We start from the raw sequence: 23,631 nt of genomic DNA on the forward strand, positions 1-23,631 counted from the left end.
TGTGTGTTGGAGAGGTAGGCTGCTGTTCGGCCCACCCCAGGAGCTCAAATGAGCTGTATGGCATAGCCCTTCCTAAACCTGTGCCAACTACTTCCTGATTGGGAGCACCCAGGACTCTTCAAGCCTGCAGCCACACAGGCATGGGCTGGCTTGTATCAGAGAGTACGGACTGTTAAGTCTTGGCATTTTCCTGCCCTCCTGCCCTCCAGGCCTTCAGCTCTTGGCCATTTCTTCTGAAGCCTTGCAGTCCGTTCATCCTGGGTTTATGAGTTCTCACACCTTAATGTGTTCAGGAGGTCAGGCCTCAGGGGCTGTGAGGACAGCTTCAGACCTGGGCAGGCAGGACGGATGTGGTACTCTTTCTTGCCTTAGTGGCCGCACCTCTAAAATAGGACTATGGGAATGGCATGGTCTTCCTGATGAAGTGTGGCAGAAGGCGCTGCGGCCGCAGAGGTGGTTTGGCTGCTCGTGAAGAGCGGCAAGCCTTTGAACAGGCTGCTCTTCATTCCTGCGTCTCACTGTTGTGGCCCCAAGCAGCTATTTTCTCCCCAATTAAAATCCACTCAGCGCTCTTCCTGTCCCCAAATAAAAACTCCTCTCCAAGCTCTTGCCTGTTACAGCAAGACTTTTTTAATAGATTCTGCCTCGTAGAACCATGAGGCATATGTCCGATTAGCAGAATAATTCTGCTTAAATATACAAATAAACTTGTTGACTGACAAGAGCGGCCCATGTTTGAGGCTAATTTAAGGCAAAGTAGTTTGGGAACTGGGGTATTGCCTCTTCCCCCATCTCAACCTATGGCTAGGCCTTTCCTTAGGGGACCGATGTCCATCCTGACCATCTAGATGATGCGGGGAGGTGGGGGGAGAGGAGAGGGCATCTCCATGCTGTGCTTCATCATTGGGCAGAGTATCCAAGCATGAATATTCACAGAACCAATGGAACAGCTACTGCTTAATGAGCGTCTATGGCATGCCAGCCACTCTGTGGGATGCTGGGTATACAGCGGGGGGGGGGGGGGGGGGGAGGTGAGCAACAGCTGGGGAACTCCCGAGAACACCTGCTCCAAGAGGCCAGGGACTCGGTCTCCCTTGCTCACTGCCGTGTTGGGACCCTCGGCACGGCAGGCTCAGTGTGTATCCTTAGATGAGCTGTCGAGGGAAGGAACAAGATGTTTTGAGCTCGTGTTGTCAAAAATGTCGTCACGGGATAAAGAGCAACTGAGGCCGGGTTAAGGAGAGCTCTCTGACCTCGGCTGTGTCTGGAGAGAAGGGAAGAGGGGGAGGCTGTTCGAGCTGGCTTTGCAGGTCCTGGGGCTCAGGGCAAAAGCGGCTTTGGCTAGGCAAGTCTCTTTCCTTCCCTGTGTCTGTGTCACCTTGCTGCACTGATAATACTCTCATGAGCTTGCAGCCTCCATGCTAGTACACCGTCAGGCTCTGCACCTGAAAGTGGTGGAAGATCCCCGTCATGTGACCTTTCGGCGTTGCTCTCTGGTCATTCTAGCCATGGTTGGGGGTAGGTGCCATATGGCTCTGTTTCTCCTCGTGCCTGTACCAGGCTCCCCGCAGGGCTGCAGGGCAGTGACAGAATGCAAGCCACCCCGGGCGGAGCTTCGGGGAATGCAGGGTAGAGGTAGGGAGGTTGGGGTTGGGGAGAGCCAGTGTGCCAGAGCATGGGGAATAGCCTCCAAGAACCCATCCTAAGGATGGGGAGTATGTGTGAGCCTAAATCCCCCAGTGTGGACGCCACCGCACAGTCAGATTTCACTTAGAAACATTGATTCAGAAATAAAGCATTTCAAGACAGCCACCGTGTTAGTTTCCTGTGGTTACTGTAACAAATTGCTATTGAACGGTGGCTTCAAACAATACAGACTTGGGGCGCTGGAGGTCAGAAGCCGGGAATGATTCTCTGTGGGACAAAATGAAGGTGGTGTTCCCTATGGCGGCTCTGAAGGAGGACCCATCTCTTTGATTTTTGATTTTTCTGATTTCTACCTTTTTTTTTCTTCCTTCCTTCCTTTGTTTTTTGAGACGGGGTCTTGCTATGTAGCCTTGGCTGACCTAGAACTCACCATGTAGCCCAAGCTGGCCTTGAACTCGTAGAGATCGTTCTGCCCCCACTTCTGCTGTGATTAAAGCTGTATCACCACACCTGACTGTGTTTCATGGTCCCTCTCCCCATCCTCAAAGCCAGCAGCGTCTGGTCCAGTCCTCGGCTGCTGTCTCCCTGGCTCTCTTCTGTCTTTGTCTTTCACTTCTGAGAGCTGTCGTGATTACCTGGGTGCACCTGAGTGAGGCCACGAATCTCACTAGGAAGATCATGGGGTTATTAGCAACCTTATTTTCTTCTGCCAGGCTGCGAACTGCCGTTGGATCTGTTAAGAAAACAAATTTCCCTATGAAAAATTCCAAATGTCATTACAAAGCACAGAGTAATAAAATGAATGTTGTACCTAGCGCCTCCACTTAAAAGATGTTGCTATAATTCTTTTGTTTGTTTACTGCTGGAGAACTTTAAATAGTAATTTCAATCTATGTCTCTAAACCAGGACACTTTGCTAAGGAATCACAGTGTCATTAGTGTACATAATGAGATTAACAAGTATTAATGTCACCTGTCTTAGTATTCTTTAAGAGCAGTGGTTCTTAACTTTCCTGATACTGCAACCTGTAGTTCCTCATGCTGTGGTGACCTCCAACCATAAAGTTATTTTCATCGCTACTTCATAACTGTAAGTTTGCTACTGTTATGAATTGTAATGTAAATATTTTTGGAGGTAGAGGTTTGTCAAAGGGGTTGCGACCCACAGGTTGAGAACTACTGCTCTAGAGGACCAGAACATAGAGCATGAATGTGTGTAAAGTGGAATAATTAGATTGGCTGATGTGGACAGGCTGGGTAGTCCAGCAGGGGCTGTTTGTTCACTGGAAAAGCTGAAAGTCCCATAGCTCCTCAGTGCAGAAGGACAGATGCCTCCTCCACCGTTCCAGTCTGGCACCAAAGGCCTGGAAGATTCCCAAGACCCACTGATCTTCAGTCCTCCTAGGAAGGCCTAAGAAACTGGGTTCTAGTGTTAGGGAAGGATGGCAGCCACGGTGGTGGTAACAGCAGCAGAGTAGATGGACATACTCACCAGAAGCAAAGGCAGGCAGGCAAAAGCAGCTCTGCCATTTCCTCAGATCACTTCATACCTGGGCTGCTAGTGGAGGGTACTGTCCACTCTTGGGGAGTGTCTTCCCCTTCAGATAATTCTTCTGCAAAAGCATGCCTCTCAGTTTATTTCAGACACTGTAATTGCTCCCTGTGGTCAGTTTTCCCTAGCTTCCCTACCTAATGCCCTTCATGTGCCCCCAAATCTGCTGCCCAGCCTCATGCCCTTTCCAAGCATGAGGCCTTCTTGCCTATATCTTTTGAGGTTTGTGTAGGTGGAAGTTTCTGTCCTGCCAGCTGCTCCCAAATAACCACACAGAGGCTTATATTAATTAAAAATGATTGGCTGATAGCTCAGGCTTATTACTAACTAGTTCTTACAACTTAACCCATTTCTATGAATCTATGTATTGCCACGTGGCTCATGGCTTTCCCTGTCCTCCACCATGTCTTGCTCTCTCTCTGTCTCCTGGCGACTCCACTGACCCTGCCCTTCTTCCTCCCAGCATTCCCAGTTTGGCTGTCCAGCCTATACTTTCTGCCTGGCTACACCGCGGCCAGTCATTTCTTTATTAACCAGTGAGAATAATACATATTCGCAGTGTACAGAGGATAATTCCACAGCAGGTTTGGTTTTGTTTCCCGCCATCGGCCGTGAGAACACAAGGCTGTATAGACACGAAAAGAGACTGTCATCCCACATCCAGGCCGATGTCCTGAACAAGCACAGAGAGACAAGAGGGGAGGCAGGCTGGCTGGTGTGTTATTCTGCTTGTGGCCTTAGCATTTGTTATTCTTGTCTGTAATTACTAGTCCAGAAATGCCCTCACTTTTCCAGCCACAGAGCAACTGTGAGAACTAATTAATTATGCATCTTCTCACTGTGTGTGATTAAGGGGCAGGTGGAGGGAAGGGTTCTTTGTAGCTTTCCCCGCCACGAGGTTCCCAAATGGAAGCTTTCCAGATTGAAGAGTGCAGGTCCCCAACTCCTGGGGGCATCTGTGGAGGCAGGCTTGCTTTTTTGGCAGGAGGAGCCAGCCGCAAGTCGCCAGTAATAACATCGTTATTCTCTTAAATTTGCACCTCGTTTGCTGGGTGCTTGCTGTCATGACAACTCATCTGTGGGAATTCCAGGGATGCTGGGACAACTTTCTTTGCTTCATACTTCTCTCAGTCATTGTCAGCAGCTTTAATTCCATCACTAGACTAATTCCTTCAGTCTGAAACTCTGTTCCCAATTAAGATACAGGTGCTGTGTAGTGGGTAGCCATTCCAGCTTTGACCTGGAAGTTCCAACCCCCCAATGAGGCTTCGGTAACTGTCACACCTACAAGGCGGGGCCAAGGGAGGGCCCTGAAGACCCGAGATCCGTATGGGCCAGCTCTCTTGGTTCCTGGACCCTGGACTCTGGTGGTAGACCGAGCAGAGTTCTCCAGAGAACACCACCGAACTGCGCTACACCTTTCCCAGACCCTGTTACCTATCCCTTCACTTGTGAGTTACCCCCACAAAATAAACCTCCCTTTTAACTACATGGGGTTGCCTTAATAATTTCACCAATAGTGCTGGGCTGGGGAGATGGCACATGCTGTGCAAGCATGAGGACCTGAGTTCAGTCCCCAGAACCCATGTTCAGAGGAAGCCAGGTAGATACAGTGGCGCATGCCTTTAATCCCAGGACCTGGGAGAAGGAGGCAGGTAGATCTCTGTGTGTTTGAGGCCAGCCTGGTCTACATGGCGTGTTCCATGCCTGCTGGAGTTACACGGTGAGTTCCTGTGTTTTAGTTACTTTCCATTGCTGTGATAAAACACCGTGGCCAGGGCAACTTGGAGAAGGAGCTGGGACCACGTACTCTTTGGTCCGGAGAGTATCTGTTTGGACTTCTGTCTCTTCTTTAGAAGTGTGGCGGCATTATGCACTCAGGCTGTGCAACTCACAACCCTCCTACCTTGGCTTAGACGCACTTTATAGTCTAGACAGGTTTTGAACTTGGGATCCTTCTGCCTCAGCCTCTGAGTGCTGGAAGTACAGGCCTGCATCGCCAGGCTTGGCTTTAACGTTATTCATCGCTCACTATGGCGTCAGTTTCAGGTCTGAGTTGATTTGGTATTTGCTCCTCTTCTCATGACACATAATGTGTCATGCTTTCTTGATCCTCTGTATATCTGTTAATTTTCAATTAGATGTTAGATAGTGTATTTTATCTTTGTGGGTGTTGTATGTTTTTGTTGTATGTTCTTGGAACTTGTTCTGGGGCATTGTTGAGTTTCTGGGGGATAGTTAGTTTTCTTTTCAGGTCTTGCTTTAATATTTGTTAGTTGGGAATGAGACAGTATTTAGGCTATCTCTGGCTACTGAGGCTGGAACTTCTTGGGTATGAACAGTGTCCCATGAATTAGGATACTTTCCAGACTGGATGGTAAGAATAGGCCACATGTCAGTCCTGGTACTCAGCTCTGATCTCTGGACTTGTTCTTTTTCTGGACACAGGCAGTTTTTCCCTGTGTGCTGATCAGCCTCAAGCTGAATACCAGGGAACTGGCTCTGTGCAGATGGCCAATTTTCCTTTATTAGTGCTCTTTACTTCGCTGTCCTCTCCTGTGAACTCTTTCTAGACTGAACTCTGTCTCCTCAACTCAAGGGTCCTTTTCACAGAGACTCTGCGGTTAATGGGGGCCACCACTGGGTTCATCTTCCTTCTTTCTACCTTCATTGCACAATGCACAGGGGTCTGAAAACCACCGTTTTACGTTTCAGATATGAAGGCAAGAGAAGCCGCTTTTTTGGGACATCACGGTCTATGGCCTAGGAGACTCCCAAGTTTAGAGTTGCCAGTTTGTAAGGTGGGGAAGACTGGGGTGTGGGATCATGCTTTATGGTCATGGGTGTGGTGGGAAGGACATGCTATGTTTGACTCACTGATTGGACACTAGTGTGGTTGTTGTGCCCCAAATCTGGACCCCCAAAGGGTCACCAAGAGACTGAATCCGATGCAAAACCAAAGAGTCTTTAATATGAGTTAACTCAGTTGGTCCAACTGAGGCAGCAGCAGAGCAGGAGAGACCAGGAGCAGCACAGGGTTTTTATAGTGGCTAGACAAGGGTGGGGGGCTTGGGGAATTCCAAGACTGCCCAGTTACAGACCTGGGATTGGCTCAAATCCTGGTTAGGAGTACCTAGACTGTGTTGATTGGCTGTCTTGGGTCTAGGGAATTGCACCATTAGTACCTGGAGTCGTCAGTCTGCTTCTGATTGGCCCTCCCTGTGGGGTGAGGTGTTCCTGGCTCCTGATAGGCCCTTCCCTATGGGGTGAGGTGGTCACGGATTCTGATCGGCCCTTCCTTATGGGGCCAGGTGTTAGCTCGGGCAAAAGGTCAGAGGCAGTCAGGAGGTCAGGAGTAGGGGGGCTTCCTACTATGCCTGCAATTCTGCTGAGGCCTGGGTCTCTCAGTGATGTCAGAGAGGCCCTTGGATCTGTCCAGCTCAAAGCAGGGGAGCTCAAGGTAGGTGATGCTGATTTTTGTGCCCGCAGTGTATGGATCTAGATGAGATTGCCGAGGGAGTAAAGCTAGAGAAGAGGATTAGCTGTTGTTTAATTTTCTATTATCGTTGTCTACTTTGAAGTCCTGGGTCCTTGTAGGCATTAGAAGGGCTTTTTCTCTATGTGACTGATCCTGAGAGAGCTACTGTCTCTCCTGGCACGGTGACTCTGACATGCAAGCCACCTGATGCAGAGTCCTCATTCCCCAGCCCCTTCCATTCAGCCCCTATGCTCAAGGCCTCATTTCCTTAACTCTAAATGTCCAGGACCAGGTCCCAGACACCTAGGTATAGCCTCTGTGCTCCAGAGCCTGCAGTGATGACTCAAGCCAGCTGGTCCGAAACTGTCCTGCCCCATCCATCTTTCCAATAGAACCCACAACAAAGATTTTTTTTTTGCCCATGCTTTCTACCTTCCCTGGCAGTTTTCGATGTAGGCCTAGGTGGCATGCCATGACTTCTAGGGATTTGTGACTACAAATTCTACAATTTCCTTCATGATAATTGGGTCTGTGTTTCTGCATCCCACCATACTTGGTTAAAACACCTCGCAGGTTCCCTTACAACAGGTACAGAAATACCTGCTTTGGCTAAGAGCAGCGCATCTATATGACCTCACTTCCCAGTCACCCCATGAGGTAGATGTCGTTTATGGATGTGAAAACTGAGTTGAGAGAAGTTCTGTAACTTGCCCACGGGGATGCTGCTCTTCGTTGTCGTGGTTGTCTCTGTGTCCATCTTCATCTTTGGCCAATGTTGACGTACAGGGCAATGAGTTCATTATGACATTGCCAAGCATGCGCACAACATACCTAATCACATTCAAGACTCAACTGGCTCTGTTTGGAATCTGTGACTTTGCCTTTCACTGTCCCCCACTCCTTCCCATTTTTTTTTGTGGGGCACTTGTGTATCCGTACCCCTGTCTCTTGACATCCCCAAAGCTTAATCAGTTCTGATGGGGCCCCTGTGGATTCAGTCTGATGTTGGTACCTTTCTGCCAAGTTTGGGGAGGTAGGGCCCCTGCTCCCAGGAGTTCAGACAGGGAGAGAGAATGGTCTTGGGCCTTTGCTCTATTGGCTCAAATCAGTAATTAATCGGCACTGAGTTTATCTTCTTAGTCATTCATTGCCCTCCATCCCCAACCCAAACTGTCTAATAACAATGCTTTTAATTATTATGAGGCAGATTAAAACTCATTACAGCAAGGTGGTAACGAGGTAATCATAAGATATGTTATGGAGCTGGGAGTGAAAAGGAAGAAGGAGCCTGGCCAGGGAGACCACGCCAGCTGTTCTGTGATGGTTCAGTGGGGATGGGAGGCAGGTGTTGGGGATCTTGGTGAGGAGGCGCTGCACCCATATAGCTAGCTGATCAGTGAAACCAGGTGCTGGGTAATGGCACAACTGGGGTGCAGTGAGCAAATGGGTACCAGATGTCTAAGGAAGAGGCAGCAACTGGGAGAATCTGAGGGGGCCCTGAAGTCTATATGTTTAGAATAATACCATGCGTGTTTCTTTCTTCTCTGTCCCCCATCTCTCTCTTACTCTCTCCCTCCTTCCTAGCTCCGTTCCTTACTTTTGTGAGAGGGCCTAGAACTCTCTAGTTAGCCCAGATAGGGATCAAGCTCATGAGCCTCCTGCCTCAGCCTCCAAGTCCTGGGATTGTAAGGTATGTGCCACAGGTGCTATTTGCTTTTCTTTCTTTCTTTCTTTCTTTCTTTCTTTCTTTCTTTCTTTCTTTCTTTCTTTCTTTCTTTCTTTCTTTCTTTCTTTCTTTCTTTCTTTCTTTCTTTCTTTCTTTCTTTCTCTTTCTTTCTTTCTTTCTTTCTTTCTTTCTTTTTCTTTCTTTCTTTCTCTCTCTCTTTTCTTTCTTTCTTTCTTTCTTTCTTTCTTTCTTTCTTTCTTTCTTTCTTTCTTTCTTTCTTTTCTTTCCCTCCCTCCCTCCCTCCCTCCCTCCCTCCCTCCCTCCCTCCCTCCCTCCCTCCCTCCCTCCCTCCCTCTCTCTCTCTCTCTCTTTCTTTCTTTCTTTCTTTCTTTCTTTCTTTCTTTCTTTCTTTCTTTCTTTCTTTCTTTCTTTCTTTCTTTCTTTTTTTCCAGACAGGGTTTCTCTGTGTTGTTTTGGTGCCTGTCCTGGATCTCACTCTGTAGACCAGGTTGGCCTTGAACTCACAGAGATCCTCCTGGTTCTCCCTCCTGAGTGCTGGGATTAAAGGCGTGTGCCACCACTGCCCAGCCTATTAGAATTTCTTGTAGGGTGATGCTTCACAGTTTAGATGACAGTTTGTGAAATTAGCTTTTCTTCCTATTAGTATGTAGGGACCAGGTTTATTAGACTGAATATGTGTGTGTGATGGGCTAAAGGTATTTTTTTTTTTTTTTTTTTTGAGACAGGGTCTCTGTGAAGCTCTGGCTGTTCTATGTAGACCAGACTGGCCACAAACTCACAGAGATCTGCTTGCCTCTGTCTGCCCAACCCGCTCCCCCCCCCACTCCCCCCCAGTGCTGGGATTAAAGGTGTGTGCCACTATGCATGGCTTTTTGTTTGTTTGCTTGCTTTTGCATTTTAAAAATTTTATCCATCGTTTAATTAGTTCCTTGAGCATTTCATAATACTTGGATCCCATTCACCATCCCTCCCCCAACTCCTCCAGATCCACCCCTTCTTCCCTCTCATTTAACTCTCTTTTAAAAAAAATCCATCAAAGGGCATTTTTCTGTTGACCCTTCCTCTCCCAAAGCAAAGAATTGCCCAGAGCTCAGCTAGGGGTGGATCTGCGTGTCCAGTTACCCTCTCGTGCTGGGATTTGGTTTGGCTTAGGCTCACACAGGACTTGTGTATGTCACAACCACTGTGAGTTCCTGTGTGTGCTTGCCTGGCTGTGTCCAGAAGACACTGTTTCTTTGCGGTCATCCACTACCTCTGGCTCTTAGACTCTTTTAGGTCCCTCTTTTACAAAGATCCCCGAGCCTTCGGAGGACCAGGTACGTTTGTTCCACTTAGGGCTGGCATTCTGCCGTCTCTTATTCACTACACATTGACCAGTTGTGGGTCTCTGTGTCAATCATCATCTATTGCAAACAGAAACTTCTCGGATGAGGATTGAGAGATGCCTTACCCTATGAGTGTAATGATAGCTTATTAGGAGTTGGGTTAATACTATTTACATTTAGTGGAATAAGAGTAGTAGATTCTTCCCTCCGGTCTGTGAGCTGTCTTATCATGGTGTGAGGCCGGATAACTGTGCCAAGTATGGGTTTCATTTTGTGTAGCGGGCCCTGAGTCCAGTCAGAAAGTGGTTGGTTTCTGACTGACAGCAAAGTGGTTGTCATGGAGCACATGACATTTGAGCTCCAGTGGGCATGTCTTGCCAGACAGACTATTACAGCGGACAGGATTCACACCTGGGTAAGATCGATTTTTACTTTTCTCCTCTGGTAGCGTGTCTAGCACCTTCCAGCACAACGAAAGCTAGCCAGTAGAGACGAAACTTCCAGGTTAGTTCTAACGTGATTTCTCCATGTTCTGTGACTCAGGTATGTGGTATCTTCAGCCAGAGGGTCTCGCCGTCATGTTCTGGAGGGTAGACCATAGCACTGGTAATAGCCTGTACTGTTTAGGGGGTCTAGGAGACCTCTCTAGCCAACAACTCCAGGAGAAGTAAGCCATTCCTAGCCCGGGCTTTTTATTTGTTATTCTCTGGTGTAGTAGGGGCCCTGTTGCCCTCATAGGGTGATCCCATTTTGACTCTTTTTATGTATGTGTATAGCTATATTTTAGGAAGGTTCTACAGTAGTAGACTTCCATATGACCTCTTTTGAGAAGTCTCTAGAGTTATTTATCCCCCCCCCCCAGTTTCCTCTTCTACCTGCCCTCACCTTCCCTGCCATAATTTATTCTTTTATATCAATGTAGTTTGTCTCCCATTTCTTTTATTTTTATTTTTTTTTAATTTTTTTAAATTTTTCGGTGTCAGGTGTTGGCATTACAAACAGTTGTTAGCTGCCATCTGGGCACTGGGAATTGAACCTGGGTCCTCTGGAAGAGCAGTCAATGCTCTTAACCTCTGAGCCATCTCTTGTGCCCCATATCTCCCATCTCTTGAAAGCTCCTCTCATGGTCCGTTACTATTTTCCTGGCCTCTGTGGGTATTCCAAATGAAACACAAATATCTAAAGATTCAAAGCTAATATCTACAAATGAGAGAGAACGTGTGACCTCTGCCTTTCTGGGCCTGGGTTACCTCAATCAGGACGACTGTTTCCAGTTCCTCTCATCTGCTTATGGACATTATGATTTCATCTTTCTTAGTAGCTGAGTACTAGTTCTCTGTGTAGATATCCCACGTTTTCATTACCCGTTCATGTGTTGATGGGCATCTAGGTTGTTTCCATTTACTGGATATTGTGAACAGAGCAGCAATGAATGTGGAGCAAGCACCTCTGTGGTAGGACGTAGAGCTCTTTGTGTATATGCCCAAGAGATACAGAGCTGGATCATGTTTGAATTGTTTTCAGCTTTTTGAGAAACATCCACACTAATTCCCATAGTGCCTGCATTTACACCCCATCAGCAGCAAATGTGGGTTCCTGCTTTCCCCACATTCATGCAAGCATTTGTGCTTTGGATTTTTGTTTTTTTTTTTTTGAGACAGGGTTTCTCTTTGTAGCCCTGGCTGTCCTAGAACTCACTCTGTAGACCAGGCTGGCCTTGAACTCACAGAGATCTGCCTGCGTCTGCCTCCCAAGTGCTGGGATCAGAGGTGTGAGCCACCACCACCTGGCTGTATTTTGGATCTTAGCCATCCTGACTGGAGTGCAATGAAATCTCAAAGTAGTTTTAATTGTCACTTCCCAGATGGCTAAGGATGTTGAACATTTTAAAAACTGTTTCTCAGCCACTCTTTGGGGAACTCTGTTTTATTAATTTTTGGACATTTCACTCCCTGGGGAGATTGATTTGTTTCCCCTCTGCCTCTTTCGGCTAGTTTTTGTGCACTGACTATATGCTGGGCCTGGTGCTGGGCTTGATGTTACGCATTACTTTATTTAACCACTGTGATGAGCGTAATTATTGTCCTCTTTCTGCTCGGGAAGAGACCAAGGTTCTGTCGAGGTTTGAGGATAGGTAAGTAGCAAAATAGGATTTGGGCTCAAGTCTTCCTGACTCCAGTGTCGGCAACATCGACTAGCAAGTCACATGACCTCCTTTGTTTGGTTAGGAGTGAATACATCTTTTGTCGCCATCTAAAATGTATACACTGGATCCAACGGTCAGGGCCACCTCATTTCCTAACCTGGTGACAGTTCAGTGCCTGTCACATGGAGTGACTAGGCAGCTACCTTTCTTGCCTGCTGTGGACAGTTTTGGCTTTATGGATGTATGCCCGCTGCTCAGTAGATATTGTAGTTTTTTTTTTTTTTAATGTGAAGACCATGGTGTACATCCCCACTGCCAGCCTAGTACATCCAAAACCCCCACCAATGCTCAATCCCTTGCATGGGGGCAGAGGATACAGGGCTGGGGTTCTGACGGATGAAGGCCATATCGTGATTTTTTTTACCATTCATTTACTGGCTGTGAGACTTTGAGAGGGTCACTGAACTCTGAAGTTATTTAATCTTTATGGACGTAGCAAAGATCTGTGCTCTGGAGCTGGGGGATGGCTCAGTTGGCAAACTGCTTGCCTCGCAAGTGTGAGGCTTTGAATTTACAGAACCCATGTAAAAAGGTGAGCTGGGTGATGTGTGCTTGTAATCCTGACCGTCAGAATGAGCCTGGCTTCTCATCCAAAAGGACAGTGGACCTGCGGGAGCCGGAGCAGAACAGGGACCCTGGCGGGCTGAGTGTTGCTGTTAGGCAGCATTTGTGTTTTGCATCATAACAGAATTTTTTAAGTTTTCTGTCCATGGCAATGCACCTTGTCTTTGTGTGTGTGTGTGTGTGTGTGTGTGTGTGTGTGTGTGTGTGTGTGTGTGTGTAACTGAATGAAGGTGACCTCAGGGCTTCCTTAGTGGAAATGAGGGTGCCATATAAAGCAGGTACTGACTCAGTTTCATGGATCCTGGTTTTGTGAGTGTATGACCTATCTTTGTTACCAGTCTACATTTTTGGTGGCTGGGTGGCTTACCCTGAGGTACACAGACTGTGCTATAGACACACATAGCCTCTGTACCCAGGAGTGGATGTGCCAGGAAATAGTCAAGCCAGGGTTGATTGGCCCCTCTGGGCTTGGGTGAACCAAGGATCCCCATGTTAATTAGACAGTGTGTGAAGGCGACCATCCCTTTGTGTCAAGAGATATCCATTTGTCACTGTTTCAAGTCACAGGTGATGAGGAACAATGAACCCTGTTTCCTTTTGGAGAGGCTGGACAGGATGAGGCCAATGCTTTCTAAGGATCTGCAGCAACAGAGACATGTAGATGTGGATCTAGCTTCAAGAACACAGTGGGCAGGTCTGCCAGCAATACACACATGCACACATGCACCCAGGGTGCCCCACAACATACAAGCACACACAGCAAAACATGCTGCAACCTTCAGCATGCACACGCACGCAGACACACACACACACACACACACACACACACACACACACACACACACACACACACAAACTATGGCTTCAGTAGTTCTCTTGATCTGAAAAACCCCTCAATTTTCATCTTAATCATTACAAATTTAATTTCAGGGCTTAGCACTGTGTAGCACCCAGCTTCTAATTACGTAAGTAATTTGAACAGGGGAAATTGAATGTAAAGAATTATTAAGTAGTGAAAGATGACTAATTCCTAGAAGAGATCCAATGAGATTCTAATGGCGGGAACAGTAAATACACCCAGCAGCTCCTCCTGGAGACGATGGGGCAGAGAAGAAGGCTGAGGCTGATGACTTAGATGAGTTCTTCCCACCTCGGGGGCAGCCTGCTGGCTGGCAGAAGAACTTGTGAGGGGGTGTGACAGCAAGCCAGTCTGTAGGAACAGCATGTTGGCTGCTCACCACACTGTGGAGTGCCTTGGTTGGTTCACAGACCGGGCCTACAGGTAGTAGAGGGTATGGGCCACCGCTAACCTGGGAACAGTGCCTGCCTCGGCTGGTTGCTCATCGTTTCTGAATACTGGAACCATGAAGGGCAATGCTGGCCTCTGTCTGGGCCTCAGAGCACCCCCCTGCTGCCCAAACCTGATACCTATGTTTGGGATCAAAGAAGAGGTGGATCCATAGCTGAGAGGCAGTGTAGATGGTCCCACTTACAGGGGTTTGATTTACTAAGATATTTATTTATTTATTTATTTATTTATTTATTTATTTATTTATTTATTTATTTATTTATTTATTTATTTATTTTTACCTTTAGGGGCAGGGAAATGGCCTAATTGGTAAAGTGCCTGCTGTATGAGCATGGGGACCTGACTTTGGATTCCCGTCACCCACAAATTGGGTGTGGTGGCGTGCATGTGTGACCACAGCCTTGGGGGTGTCGGGAGACAGGTGGCTTCCTGGAGCTCACTGGCTAGCCAGCCTAGAGGAACTGATGAACTCCAGCTTCATGGACAGACCCTGTCCCCAAAACTGAAGTGGGGCGTGATTGAGGAGGACCCCCGAGGTTGGCCACTGTCTGCTCCGTGTGTAGGAATAAAGCCTTAGATTTGGAGTGTTTTATAGCCTTTCCTTGGATATTCATTTCTATTTTCTAAATAAGAAAACCGATTTTCTTATTTTTAAAGGTATCAGCTCTGTCTCCTTGACCTATTTTGAAGATTAAAAATTATGATATATATGAGTCGTTATTATTGTTTACTATTATTACTGTTATCACCCTGTCAGGGGTAGAGTTGCAGACAACCTGAAGTCTTAGATGGTTGAGGAGTAGGTGGAAAAACTATTAGCTCAGTCTACCTTTCAGCGAGTCCGGATGTTTGTCTCGGTTAATAGCTTCGAATACTCATTTGTGGGGAGTGAGGCTCCAACCAGTTAAGCTTCGCTAGAAGGGGAGGAGACCGGAAGCATCAGGCTGTGTGCAGAGGCTGGCCTCAGTGTGAGATTAGAATTGACTGCTCTGGGGGCTAGGAAAGTAAAAGATGAAAAGAGAAGTGTGTGTGCACACGCACACGTGTATGTGAGTGTGCATGTGAGTGTGCATGTGCGTGTATGTGCGTGTGTGTGCCTGCATGTGCGTGTGCATGTCTGTGTGTATGTATATGTGCACGTGTGTGCCTGCATGTGCGTGTGCATGTCTGTGTGTATGTGTACATGCACGAGTGTGTGGATGCGTGTGTGTGCGCGCGCGCGCGTGCGCGTGTGTGCGTGAGTGTGTGTGTGTATGTGTGTGTGTGTGTGTGTGTGTGTACCTGCCCTGGACACCAGGGAGTAAACAAAGGTGTTGGAGCAGACAGGCAGAAGAAGGGGATACTGTCCAGGGAGCAGGCTGCACTCACTTCTCTGGCTTGCCTGTGTCCTGCAGGTGCACCTCCGCTCTGCCAGACGTCTCTGCGAGCTCTGCTGCGCCAACCGGGGCACCTTCATCAAGGTGGGCCAGCACCTGGGGGCCCTGGACTACTTGCTGCCGGAGGAGTACACCAGCACGCTGAAGGTGTTGCACAGCCAGGCCCCACAGAGCAGCATGCAAGAAGTCCAGCAGGTCATCCGAGAAGACCTGGGCAAGGAGGTACCTTGTTGTTCTGGAGCAGGGAGGGACCCGACAAAAGTAGGCCTCTACAAAAGGCTCCTTCAGAGTCCCGCTGCCTGGCCCCGGGTACCGAGGATCCATCGCTGGTGTGGAATCAAATGTCTCAGCAGCATTCAGTGCTGAGCCACGAGCTAGAAGGAGCCTCAGTGACCATCAGTAAAAGATAATAGCCGAAATAGGAGATGTCCGTATTCAGCAGTGTTGGCTGGTGACCTGAGATGGTTCGGATGCTTTGACCTAATACTGTCTGTCAGCTCCTGGGGGTTTACCGCATGCTGATGACTGTTGTGTGTCACACCGTCACAGTCCTCACAGCAAGTGTGAGGTGAGAACTAGTACGGACGCCATTTTGCAGCTGAGGGATGAAGGCTAGCACACTGTGCTAGGATGCCATCAGCAAACCATCCAGTTCACTGCATTGGCTTCTCCGGAATGTTTTTGGCAGGCACTTACCCAGCCTGCTTGATCTCCAGGGCTGGGACGCTTACTCTCTTAGCTGCCCGCTGCCCAAGGTGCCCCTCCATTCTATTACCAGTAGCCTCTGACTATCAGAAGGCTTCCTGCTGGGCATGTGCACAGTGCTGCACGCCTTTAATCCTAGCTCTTGGGAAGTACAGGCAGGTGGATCTCTGTGAGTTCAAGACCGGCCTGGTCTACAGAGTGAGTTCCAGGACAGCCAGGGCTATGTAGTAAGACCCTGTCTCAAAAACAGAAAAAAAAAAAAAAAAAAAAAAGCAGCTTCCTGAAAGAGGCACTAGAACTCACCTCCTCAAGTCTCACCTTCTCATGTCCATTCTGTACCCTGGAGTGACAGAGAAAGGAAAGGAAGTCCCCTTTGTCTCATCTTCACCCTCAAGATGGTGACCTGCCAGGCATTGTTTTAAATTTTATTTTTATTTTTTTTCTAAAGTGGGTGTGGTTGCTTGGACCTTCACTGGAGTGTTCTGGACATGGAGGGATTGGAGTGCTCATTGCAGGTGGCTGAGCAGCAGGTCGGGCCCAGCCTTGAGACGCTATGTGATGTAACTTGAGCACCCCTCCGAGACCTCTGCTGAACCTAATTCCCTCACCTAGCTCTGTCATCTAGAGTTTTCTGAGCATGACCTTAAAAGTCCGGTCTTCACCTGCTGCCTGCCCCGAGGTTGCTTTGTAACTGTTGATGCCTCCCTGCCAGCCGTCCGTAAGTTCAAGTCCTGGTAGTTGGAGAGATGAGTCAGTGCTTGAGAGTGCTTGCCCGTCTTCTAGAGGACTCATTTGGTACCCAGCACGCACACTGGGCAACCCGCAGCCATCTCTAACTTCAGCTCCTGGGATCTGATGGCCTCCACGGTACCCGTATCTGTGGTACACACATACACACACGCATGCACGCACGCACGCACGCACGCACGCACGCACACCACCTACCTGCTTTATTGACTGCCCTTGGCATGGGAGGGGCCTGGTGACTAGAGTTTGGGCTTTGGTGCCCCAGTCTGGGACCCAGCACAAGTTATGTGTTCCTGTCACCTCATCTGTAGAATGAGAAAGGACTGTAATGCCCGCTGTGGTTGGCGTGAAGGTTATAGAAGATAATGGACAGCAAACAGAGGGCATTACTGTGCTGGCTGTCATGTCCCGTGCCCCGCTCACCTTCTCGCTGTGTACCCCTGGCCTTCAGTGCCTGTGGTCTTCATCCCTGCTCTGCCTGAAATGTTTTTTTCTTTCTTTCTATATTCTCTATCTGCTAAGTGATTCTAGGCCAGTTGTCCATCTGTCTATCCGTCCAGCAAATGGTGGGCAGAGCGCTAGGTGCTGTTATCCCATAGGAACTGCAGCTGTCCTGGGGAATCGTTGATCTCCCTGGACCATCTGTATCAGGGCCCACATAACTTAGCACCCTCCAAGTGTGGCGCGTAGCTTGTTGGAAATCAGGCCGTTCTATTGCAAGCCAGAATATCTTCAGAGATGAAGACCGTGACAGCCCATTTTCCCTGGACTGGTAGCGGCAGGGTAGTGAGGTGTCCAGTCGCTTCCAGTGTCTGTTTAATGGCAAACGGGCTTTCCTGGGTTATGTAAGGCAAGGCTATGTGTCAGAGGCTGGATAAAGATCAGTCCTGTTGTTTTTTCACTGATATGTGGAGCTGGTCTAAGTATCCAGCACCCAGACAAAGTGGTTCCTGCATATCCGTGGTGGCCTGGCCTGCAGAGAGGCTCACGGTCTGACTCTGTGAGGCCCGGGTCAGGCACAGATGCCTCCAAGACTGCCTTGCTCCAAGGAGGTAGAAGGAATGAAAGCCAGGTTTGACTTAGGGTTGGTGTCAGGGAGAAAGCTGGAGGGTAGGAGGAGCGGGGCTTGGATAGAGGAACCCGGGGCAGTCGGGACAGGGTTGACATGGTGCTGGCCAGCCTGCCTTTGCTTCTTACTGGGACTGTGGGCCTCTGGCTTCCAACAGTGTGAGATTCACCCCCCGCCCCCCCAGCTAAAAACCGAAGTAACTCACTCTAATAACAGTGCTGAGCATCCTTGCTGGCATGTGGCAGCTCAGCAGGGGTGGATGTGAGGGAGGGGTGGTAGGAGAAGCATCTGGGTGAAGGCTGGGGCAAGAGCAGGTCAGTGGCTCCTTCTAGACCGGGCCCAAGTCAGAGCTGTCAGCAGTCATGGCGGGCCAGCCAGCGGCTGCGGGAGGTTTGGGGGTTGGAAGATGTCTCCTGAGTATTCAGTCTTCTCCGGCCTCCTCTCACTGAGTAGTCCTAAGCCCAGTGGCTGTATGTATGGCTACTGTCCCAGTTTGTCCGTGGTCCCGCTGAGAGAGTGAGGCTGTGGTCCAGGTCACAGTTCTGAGTGAGTGGCTGTCATCATTGCTGGGGGGGTGTAGAAACCTCCGGTACCACAGGTCCCCAGGCAGTCCCCCCCACCCCCTGGGGAGGTGGCCTTTGTTCTCTGGTGACACACTTTCTCATCTGTGGGTGGAGGGGAGGGGAAAGGGGCTGTGTGGGAGGCAGGGTAGGTGAGTGTGGGGGTGTGAGGGCGGAGGAAATCACTCACTCTGCATGCCTTCCGCCCCCAGCCCCTCCCACGACACTGCTGGGGAAGAACACGCTCTTTAAGGACAGTGTTGACGGGGGGTTGCATTAATTCCTGCCCCCCTCCAGCTGTGGGCCCTCCCGTGGCAGCTGGGCTCCACCCCTAAGGTTCCAGGATGTAGTTGGAAGAAGCTGGATGTATTCTGTGCATCACCTTTTTTCTAGCTCTCCAGTCCTTGGCTGGGTTTTAAGGTCGTCCCGAGTTCAAAGACCGCGTGAGTGTGCCTGCTTCTCAGGACCCTTCCCATCCACCGAGACCCCGAGAATCAATTGTGTGCTCAAGCCATTTCCTGTCCCAAGGGGGTTAGGGCTGGTCTGAGAGGGTATCTGCACCATAGGGATGGTGCACAAGGTGGAGGCAACAGGATCCCTGGACTCTGAACCCCACGATTACGTTTGGTTCCAGATGAGTCCCAGCCCCGTGACATCAGGTGGTCCTATCAGTGTGGAGAAAAGGTCCCCTAAGGGCTTCATCCTTGCACAGGGACTAGCTTAGCAGAGTTCTGGGGGGCCACTTGGCTAAGTGAAGGGCAGCAGAAAGTAATAAGAGGAGGCCCAAGAGCTGGTCCCTAAAGAGAGGGGCATTTTCTGCTGTCTCAGAAGTGACCTTGGCCTGGACTGAGTCAGCTGTTGTTCCCTGACTACCCTTAGGGCCACAGGTCCAAATGCAGTACCGTCCTTGGCCAGCAGATGGCACCTGAGCTCACAAGTCAGGGGTGTGTGGCGGAGCCCTGAAGCATGAGATTCTGGCTCTTTTCATCCTTGGGCATGGTCCAAGGAGGCCAGACTGACATCTCTTCACCCTGAAGGGGGCAGGTGCAGGCCCAAGTCACGGGGCTGCTGACTGTCTTGTTCTCTAAAGGTCTGTGGTTTAAAGGCTCGGGCCCTGGACTCGTGGCATTCTGCCTCTAGTAGAGAAAGGGCCCACTGGGAGGACCTCAGGCCACCGGGGAACTGTAATACTTTTCTCATTGCTGTGGTAAATGCCTGATAAGAAGCAACACAAAGAGGGAGGTTTTGCTTTTGTTTTTTGTTTGGCTCTCGGTTGGAGGGCACAGTCCATCATGAAGGTAAAGCATGGTGGCGGGAGTGAGAAGCTGGCACAGTGTGCCTGCAGCCAGGAAGCAGATGCCAATGAGTGCTGCTGGTTATCTCTGTCTCCTTATTCAGTATGGGACCCCAGCCTGCCACACAGGTGGGTCTTTTAAGGTGGGTCTTCCTACCTCAGGTAACCCAACGTAGAGAATTCTTTACAGACACACGGAGGTTAATTCCTGTGATAATTCTGAGTACCATCACATTGACCACTAAGATTGACCATCACAGGGACCCTTGAAGGGAATTGTTAGGCCTTTCCTGACTCTCTTTGCTTCCTGATTATGAGGAACGCGTTCCACCTCCAACCCCCCCCCTCTCCCGCCAGCCTTTGGCCTCATGCAGGCCTCCTCTGAACAGCATGAGTCCATCCTTAAGTCTTCTTCACCTGTGAGGTATCCCCTGGGGCTTCCCACCAGTTCTAACAGCCTGTGATTTGGTGGCTCAACACCCTTTCCTTCCTTCTTCCTCTTCTTTCTTCCTTGCTTGTAGAAACAGCTGGAATATGTGCAAAAGGAAGTTTTCAGACTCTGATGTGGCCAGTTATGGTTTGACCTCATTCCAGAGCCCATGGTGGGAGACAGGCTGATCTAGGTAATAAATGCCTAGTCACATGAGAGTCCAAGGTTTTGCAGGAGAGAGAGAGAGAGGGATTCCACTGAAGCAGAGAGACTTAGTGCAAGCCGTGGCATCTGACCCAGGTGTTTCAAAGACGGGTGGGACAAGAGATGTTGCAGATGGGAGGAGGGACTCCCGGATGGATGACCCGGGCTGGGCAAAGGTGTAGGTGTGGAGAGACAAAAGCCAGGAGGTGACTGAACTTTGTTGACCAGAAGGTAGTGTTTAGGAGCCGAGGCCACGTTTTGAAGGGCCTGCAATGTTCTTTTCAGATGTGAGCCTGAGGGAGTGAAGGACTTGGGGTGCCGGGGGTGGGGTGGGGGAGCTGGGTAGAGAAGGCTGCAGGGACTGACTTGTAGATGGCAGAGATCGGAAGGCATCCGGAGACTGAGCCTGATTGTCTCGGTCATGCAGAGATGTGGTCATCCTTTAGAGGTGGGTCTGGGGATAGTGGGACTCAGGAAGTGAACAGGATTGTCAGCCACCTTTGATTACAGACACACACATGCACATGCGTGTCTGCCCACAAACCCAGGTGAGTCAGGATGCATCACATTTTAACAAGCGATCCGTGCATGTAAACACAGTATGGGCATCCATAATTCTAGCACTCAGAGGCTGAGGGTCATGAGTTTGGAGCCCGGCTGGACTACATAAATGAGACCTTGTTGAAATGAAGGAAAACAAAACAGAGCAATCAAAAGAGAAACGATGCGTGGAGGTTTATTATTGTCATGGAATACAGTTATGCCAGGTAGGATTTTCACCTCTGAAATTTGATGAGACGCTGAAGAGAATGCAGTCATTGGCTAGAGTTTAATCTGGAAACGCCTTTGTTGGGGGAATCACTTGTGTGGTTTATGTCCTCTGAAACATGTTTATGTCGGTCTTTTGCATTTGAACTCCCCTACCAGGGGCGTAGGGCTATAGAATTGGCTTGATTTTGTAGCTTCCCATCGTTGCCAGGGATGAGTTCATTATGTTTTCATGAGTGCGGTATGCTGCAGGTACTTAGTGCTTTTGGTGGAATGCATGGCCGGAGTTTCTGTGGAGGTTCAGAAGAGATCTTGGGGTGCCACTGTGTACCAGGCAGATACACCCAGTTTTGTATGAATCCACAGCGGCATGTGGGGCGATGATTTAGTTGTCTTGTTTTGCTCTGGTTGAATCCAAAGTTCAGAAGAAGAGTTAAGAAACTGCCGCCCCCAAAGACGACCGTTGATTATTCAACTTGGAGGTAGTGGCCAGAAAGACAACACTGTGGGGTGCAGGGACCAGCCAGAACAGAGGCAGGAAGGAAGGGGAGGTAGGGGAAGGGATAGCCTGGGCAGGGAGCACACAGGACGGCAGCTGGCTCAGGGAAACCTTGATGAGAAGTAGGACAGTTGTCCTCTGCAGGCTGTCAGCTCTCTGCCGGGGCCGGGAACATTTTCATTCCCGTGGTACTCTGGCTTAACCAGAGAAACTGAGCTGAGCTGAATATATGTATTTTTATGTGTGCATGTATGTAAATATATAAAAAGATACATTGGCTTTTAAAATTTGGATCCATGTCATTATAGAGGCTAGCAAGTCCAAAGCTGGCAGAGTGGCCCGGCCAGAATCTTTTAAGAGCCGACGCCTCTGTAGTTCAGGTTCAAATGTGAAGGCCATCTGCTGGCAGAATCCCCTCTCACTTCAGGGGTGTCATCTAATTGCGTGAGGCCCACTCACATATGGAGGGCAACCTGTTTTCCTAATCAAGTGGATGGGAAGGTCTGTAATCCCAGTACTGTGGAGGTGGAGACAGGAGGATTGAGAGTTGGAGGCCAGCTTGGTCTACACAGTGAGACAGTGTCTCAAAACCGAAGGGGCGGGTTTTGGATTTCCAGTGCCACTCAGTGGAAGAGCTTTGCAAGGCCCTGGCTTTGACCTCAGCACTGGACAAAAGGAAAACAAAAAACGGGAAGAACCCATCTAGAGCAACATTTGCTCTAGTATCTGGGCTCCGTGGCCCAGCCAGGACGGTGCATAGATAATTAACCACCTCGGTTCTCCATGTGGCCCTTGAAGGGAGCCGTGTGTTTGTAAGACACCCCCCCGCCCCCCAACCCTGCTTTCACAGGCTACTTGATGTTTATATTGAACTGAAGGGCAGGAGCCAAACTCCCGTTGGTTTATTAGTTTTGTGGCTTTGGGCTTCCTATTTTCCCATTTCCTTTATTTTTAGACCCTGCTGAGGGTGGGCTTCCTGTGGGTGAGCAGAGGTGGACGGTTTGAACACATGCACCCATCTGACCGCTCCCCATCCTCCTGTTATGTCCACGGGTTTACGGAACCCCTCCTGTGCAGGTCTGCGTCCCCTGGGAGACCTTGCTCTTAGGAGCCCTCGTTCCCGGTGCTCTGACTCTGGCAGGGGCCTGGTGAGGTCAGCTTGCCTCATTGGCCCGCAGTCACCCATAGGATCACATCGATGGGTTCAGCTGACCTCGGACCTGCTTCTCCTGGCCTGAATGCCACCTTTGTTTGTCCTTCCGGGCACCCGGCTCGTCCCCCCAGATTGTGTCTAAGAGGGCCATCAAGTGAGTGTTCTGGGAACGGAACAGAAGGGGAGGGAGACCCCCCCCCCCTCCTGGCTTGTTCTCATCCTGCCTTCCCAGCAGATCTCAATAAAAAAAATACATTTATATTAAAAACATAATGAAGAATAAAAAACATTTTCCCCCAATAATGCTGAACATCAAAAGGAGATTTTTATCAATTATGAGAGAGAGAGAGATTTTGGCCATAAAATGGTAATTTAATGAGTGGGAGACGGATGGCGGGAAGCATTAATGCCAGCCACAATGGATGGCCTGCCATTAGTCATTGGAGGAGAGGCAGGCGAGGCAGTGGCCACGCAGCCTGGCTGGTCCTTTTTTGATGTCCCCCACCTCCTGCCCAATCCTCTTCAGCCTGCTCCTTTCTCTCTGCTTGCTGAATCTCTGCCCCGGTCTCCTTCTGATCATTGTAACTGTTTTTTTTTTTTTTTTTTGGAGACAGGGTCTCACTATGTAGTCCTGGCTGTTTTGGGTTTCATGTAGGCCAGGCTGGCCTCGAACTTACAGAGATCCACCTGCCTCTGCCTCTGAGTGCTGGAATTAGAGGCATGCGCCACTTTGCCCAGCTTATTGTAACTTCTTGCTGAGTCATACATACCTGGGGTCAGGTGGCGCTTGGGGCCGTCAAGAGAGCTCCACAGTGGGAAGAGCAGGGGTTGCAGAACCTCCCAGCTTGGCAGCCTGTCCTGCCTGGGCTGCCCCAGGGCTCCTGTCTTTTTACTTTGAGATTTATTTATTTTATGTGTATGAATCTTTTTGCCTACATGCATGTATGTACACCGCATGCGTGCCCGGGGCCCGTGGTGGTCAGCGGCGGCCATCAGATCCCCTGGGAATGCGTTACAGATGCTTGAGAGCCATCATATGGTGCTGGGAACCGAGCCTG

The 23,631-nt window shown here is 49.4% G+C and overlaps 1 protein-coding gene across 3 annotated transcripts in view; it reads left to right on the forward strand.

Moving 5' to 3' along the window:
- Window positions 1-23,631, forward strand: part of Adck1 (aarF domain containing kinase 1) — a 101,142-nt gene that overhangs the window by 22,411 nt on the left and 55,100 nt on the right. For all 3 annotated transcript variants that reach the window (XM_042260987.2, XM_016008601.3, XM_016008600.3), the window contains exon 4: window positions 15,163-15,366. In XM_042260987.2, coding sequence (XP_042116921.2) covers window positions 15,163-15,366 — 204 coding nt within the window. The remainder of the gene's footprint in view (window positions 1-15,162; window positions 15,367-23,631) is intronic.

This window comes from Peromyscus maniculatus, chromosome 14 (genome assembly GCF_049852395.1).
Source record: "Peromyscus maniculatus bairdii isolate BWxNUB_F1_BW_parent chromosome 14, HU_Pman_BW_mat_3.1, whole genome shotgun sequence".
Taxonomy (NCBI): Eukaryota; Metazoa; Chordata; class Mammalia; order Rodentia; family Cricetidae; genus Peromyscus; species Peromyscus maniculatus.